This window comes from Salvia hispanica, chromosome 3 (genome assembly GCF_029641045.1).
Source record: "Salvia hispanica isolate PSC_SH4W2 chromosome 3, Shi_PSC_v1, whole genome shotgun sequence".
NCBI lineage: Eukaryota > Viridiplantae > Streptophyta > Magnoliopsida > Lamiales > Lamiaceae > Salvia > Salvia hispanica.
The window spans coordinates 35,028,715-35,034,568 of record NC_142694.1 but is presented as its reverse complement, the minus strand read 5'-3'; the positions used below and the strand labels follow the sequence as shown (position 1 = coordinate 35,034,568).

General features: G+C 36.1%; 1 protein-coding gene across 1 annotated transcript; it reads right to left on the bottom strand.

Moving 5' to 3' along the window:
• Window positions 1-3,634: 3,634 nt before the first annotated feature.
• On the bottom strand, window positions 3,635-5,157 carry LOC125211410 (uncharacterized). The gene has a single exon (XM_048111185.2). The coding sequence runs from the start codon at window positions 5,066-5,068 to the stop codon at window positions 3,776-3,778; it is 1,293 nt and encodes a 430-aa protein (XP_047967142.1). The 5' UTR covers window positions 5,069-5,157; the 3' UTR covers window positions 3,635-3,775.
• Window positions 5,158-5,854: the final 697 nt, after the last annotated feature.

The following is a 5,854-nucleotide window of genomic DNA, read 5'->3' as shown; positions in this document are numbered from 1 at the left end:
TTGGTCAGCTTACAATCATAACCACAACAGACAAACAGACAGCTTAGTATAAGGATCATTAAGGAGAGAATGAACATATATGAGAAACTTCAATATTTTGTTATGCAAATATTATGGAGTACGTAATTTATAAGAAAAGATCTCCAACATATATTTTGCCAAATTTTAAAGGGGTCCTAATCGACGAAGCACGACCCGTCAATCCACCTACCAAAATCAACAATAACATAGTACGTAGCATTATGTATAGTCAACCAAATTGTAATCATCCATCATCCCTTTCACTATTAGAAACAACAATCCTCCCTCTCAATCTCCCAATATAAACATTTGAAACGACACGAATTTTGATGCACAATTGGTAAAGTAAGTGAGAATAATTGGTAAACTAAGATAGAGAAAAAGAAAAATGAATAAAGTAAGAGAGAGGAAGCGAAAAAGTAGTGTAAGTAGAATTAGTGGATTGTGGGTTCCATGTCCTAAAATAAAAAGATTCTAAAATTTATATTTTTAAGGAACGGCCTAAAATGGAAATAATTGTTATTTTTAAAAAACAGAGAGAGTATTCCATAGTAGTAAAGCCATTTTTTAATTTTGGGTGTTTCATAATAATTGAGTCATTTTATTTTTTTTTAGTAAAAAGTAGTATTCCCTCCGTACCAAGATAAGCGAGTCATATTTTTTTAGGATGTCCTACTATAAGTGGGTCATTTTTTTTTTTGCAAAAAATCATACTTCTTACTTTATTCTCTCTTTTTTTCTCTTCCATACTTTATCCTCTCTATTTTAACTCTTTAAATAATTAATTATTTAAATCCCGTGCCGAAAAGAAGTGTTTCGCTTATCTTGGGACGGATGGAGTAACACGTATCCCCGCTCTTATTTTTCCCTTTCTCTTATTTGTAAGGAGAGACCATGAAATTATTGCTGAGTGGTAATAATTATCAAGTTTTTACATACTACTAATATAAAATATTGAAACATTATTTAATTGTTTGAAAACGAGATATAATAAACAACAAATTAGAATTTGATTTGCAACTAATCCACTTTATCCACCTCCAGTGATAGGATAAAGATAAAGAAAAATTTGATTTTGGTAGAATATGGAACAAAGGTTTCATGGAAAACACCAAAGAGCGTTTTTCATCAAATTAAAGACGTTATTGTAATGGCGTGTATACCTGTATTCATCGATTCATTTTTTTTAATGAAGTCGCTAATGAGGTTAGCGTCTTTAAAGCTGGTTTTAAAAAACAAAGTAAAAATCGAAAGGCGCAACAATAATGGCGTCTTTGAAACGTTTTTTTTATATTTATATTAGCAATTTCAATAATGGCGTCTTTGAAACATTTTTATTTATATTAACAATTTCAAAGACACCAACATCTGACACCAACGATATTGGTGTCTTATCCCAATCCTTAAACCCCCGATTGTTTAGTTTTTGTTCATATTACATATTTGTAAAGATTGTTTGTACTGTTTTGAAAGAGTTATTTTTTTTTTTTAATAATGTTTAGGTTTTTTTGATATTACATGTTTGTAAAGATAGTTTGTAATGTTTTGAAAGAGTTAGCTTTTTTTTTAGAGTGAACTATAAAAATAGTCTCTGGACTATGGGTTTATCTCGCCCATAGTCCTTGGACTTTAAAAATATCGCCAGTAGTCTCTGGACTAAGGGTTTATCTCGAAATTAGTCCTTTTGACTTTTTTAGTACGAAAATACCCTTTGATATTATTTTGGGGGGTTTGGGCAATTTGGTCTTTTTACACTTTTACATTTTAAATCTGATATTATCTTAGTTATGTACTAACTTTGATATTATTTCAAAATTATCATTCTTCTTCCATTTTGTTATCCTTCACTGAATTTGATTTTTTTTATTTCAATATTAGATTTAATTTTATAAAATTAAATTTAATATTTAGATTTTTAAATATCAATAATTTTTTTTAATGAAAACTATTAATTCATGGACACTATAAATATTGATTACAACTATTAATTTTTGTTATTTAATATAATATTCAATTGAATCGAAGAAGTACAGAAAAATAATACTCCATTAATCATGATGGAAAAATAAGAGTTATTCTATTTAGCCTCCGTTCGGTTGTTATAATTGCTTTGATTAAATATTATGAAGTTGACTAAAAATTTGATCCTACTAAAATTTTTATATATGAGTATTTTTGTTGAAATTTTCTAGTAAATTTTGATTGTTTTCAAATTAATAAACGAAAATTATATTACTCTTACATTAGATGCATATTTATTTCAGAATAAATTGTGTTATATAATCTATTTATGATTAAAGCTACTGTATTAAATATTGATTAAAACTAAGGCATTGTCATACCTTATTGATTACATAGTACTATACACTATCAAATATTGATTATAACTATTAATTTTTGCTATTTAATAATTTTTATAATTAAAAAAATTTATTGATATTTAAAAATTAAAATTTAAAATTTTGTAAAATTAAATCTAATATTGAAATAAAGAAACAAAGTGAAAGATGACAAAAGGGAAAAAGGATGATAAATTTGAAATATATCAAGGTTAGTACATAACTGAAATAATATCAGATTTAAAATGTTAAAAGTGTAAAAAGACCAAATTGCCCAAACCCCCCAAAATAATATCAAAGGGTATTTTCGTACCAAAAAAAGTCAAAAGGACCAATTTTGAGACTAACCCTTAGTCCAGAGACTACTGGCGATATTTTTAAAGTCCAGAGACTATGGGCGAGATAAACCCATAATCCAAGGAGCATTTTTGTAGTTCACTCTTTTTTTTTATTAATGTTGTGAATATTGTGATTTAGGTGTATTTTTGTTCAATTCTGGATTTCGAGGAAATTGGTACTTTTGAAATCAGATTGATCTTTTAAGTAAATTGTTTTGTAATACTATTGAATTTGTTGTACTAGTGTACTACTACATATTTTATCTGGGTTGATTATTTAAAAATCAATTATACTCATACTCATTGACTCTGCACTAACAAATACAGGCAAGTTGGGTAAATTAATAACAGCCCCTTGTTGAAAATTGACTCTGCACTAACAAATACAGGCAAGTTGAATAAATTAATAACAGACCCTAGTTGAAACGTCAAAAATCATCACCATCCAAAGATTTGATTTGATTTGCATAAGTACTATATTTTTTTTAACTTATCATAAATACACGCGCTATATCGAAACTAACGGGTGAAACGTGGAGCTCATAAAAATTGTTTAATTTTGTTTGGAAAGTGCCCATGGAGCTCATAAAAATTGTTTAATTTTGTTTGGAAAGTGCCCATGGATTAGCTTTTAGGCCATCTCCAAACCATTTACTCCAAATTCAAATCTATTTTTGAATATATATTACACCAAAAGATAGTTTTACTCCAACAATTTACACCATTCTTTAGTATTTGTCTCACAAAAATTTTACAGTAACACCAAATATGGTGTTATTCTATTGAAAAACTCAAAAATAAGTTTGGATTTAATGTATGATTTGAGAAATTGTTTACACCAAAAATGAGTTTTAGTGTATGATTGAAGATGGTCTTAGACCTTAATTTTTGTAGTCTTTATCCTAAAGTAACCATTGATTAGCTTTTAGAACTCAATTTTAGAATCCATCTTAGCATAAAAAAGAGGGGAATCAATTAGCCGCAAAACGGCGTCGGATCAAGCACAGCGCCCCATGCTGTGTTGAGGAGATCGACAAACTTATTTTACACAGCATTATTTAAATCACAATAAATAATTCATGCAACAAGCCCCAAATTTTGAAGACCCCATGCAGTTTCCGGCCACGACTTCTCCTTGGCCTTCATGAGCAGCACCCTACCCCACGACACCCACGCCTGCCACGTCATCCTCTTGTCCCGCGGACTCCCCCACTCCAGCAGCAGCCTCAGCCCCTTCTCCGCCTCCGCCTCCGCCGCCTCGAACTCCCCTTTCCCCAAATATATCTGCGCCAACACCACGTGAGCCTCCGCCACAAACGGATTCCTCGCCACGCTCTCCACCAGCATCTCCTCCGCCCTCTCCACCCCTATCTCCGCCGCGTCGCACACCGCCTTCCAGTACAGATCCCTCGCCGCGATCTGCTCCTCCGGATCCACAACTTTCCTGCAATTATCGAACACCGGCGGCACCACCAGCTCCAGATCTCCGTCTCTCCCCTCCGGATTTTGATTTTTCAGCGATTTGAGGTACATCTCCTCTTCTCTCACCAACAGATTGTAGATCGCTGCCATTCTCGAGAAGGTGTGCATACACAGCCCTGGCTTGGCGATGCCCGGCCACAACGACGTCAGAACGTTGTTGCCGGAGCAATCGAGCCTGCCGTCGCGGTTATCGAACAAATTATCATGGAAGCCGAAGAGCGATTCGCTGATATCGGCGATCGTCATCAGGAGGAAAGTCGCCACCAGCCGCCTCGACAGCTGTATCTCTTCCCCGGTTTTGATGTGCTTCACGCTCACTCCTTCCGCCGGAATGATCGATCGGATCTTATTCCTCCACATCTCGTCTTCCCCGACCTCTCCGCCTCCGCGGAGCTTCTCGATCGAGATCTCCGACGATCGGAGGTCCTCGACCAGCTCGGAATCGGAGTACCTGGCGAGGAGGAGGCCGTGGGTGACGGAGTGACGGGGAACGACGCAGAAGAGGTGGATGAGGCGCTCGGCGGCGGCGCCGACGTGGCCGCGGACGGTGTCGCGGCCGGTGGGGGAGGGCGGGAAGATGGCGAGGTTGACGTAGGAGTTGGAGTAGGCGGAGTGGAAGAGGGCGCAGAGGCAGACTACGTTGGGGGCGTTCCAGAGCTTGAGGGTGCGGTAGACGCCGAAGAGGTGGTCGAGGAAGCTGTTGTGCTTGTGCCAGCACTCGCCGGCGCCGGCGGCTTGGAGGACGGAGACGAGGCGGGGGAGGTTTTCGTCAACCGCGTGGAGCTCGCCGCGGAGGAAGGGGCGGGCGGAGTCGAGGAGCGATTCGAGAGGCGAGCGGGGTTTGTGGTGGTCGGAGGGTTGTGGAGTGGCGGAAGACGGCGGCGCCATGGATGGTGTTGGGAGGTGAGAGGGAACAGTATTGATTCAAATAGGAAAGTAAACTTTGAATAATGAAAAGGGATGATGGATGATTACAATTTGTTATGTATCCTATATACTAGTAATGCCGCTCCCTCCGTTCCATGTAGTTTGTCTCGTTTTGATCGAACACTAATTTTAAGAAATATATTAAAAAGTGAGTTGAAAAGTGAGTGAAATGTGGTACTATTTTTATATATTATAGTTTTATAATAAATACGAGTGTGAATGACGTAGTGAAATATAAGATCCATTATATAAAATGGTAAAAAATACATGAGATAAACTATATAGAAGTAACTGAAATGGAAAATGTGACAAACTATTTGGGACGGAAAGAGTATAACAGGAGCATAGAAGGGAGTCAAATCATACGCTTCTTGGTATGATGGAATGGAATGGTGAAATGGAATAGAACGTGATTCCTACTTCCATTTTATTCATTTGCTTGATGTGATGGAATGAATGAGTGAACGGATGAAAATGCAAAGAAAATCTAAGGAAATTGACATTTCATTCCTACCTCCGTTCCATTCCAACCTTTATTCCATTCCATTGTCGAGGGAATCTAATCATACAATTGCATGAAAAGGGAGTGTGGTTTGTCGGGAGTATAAATAAAATTATTTCTTTATCAGATTTGGTTAGAATATAAACGTGATTCTCGGTATTGCACTATACACCAGGGGTATTAAAGTAGCATTAATAGTTTAATCATTCAATGCTTAAATGTTTTTACTCTATTACCCCTAATCA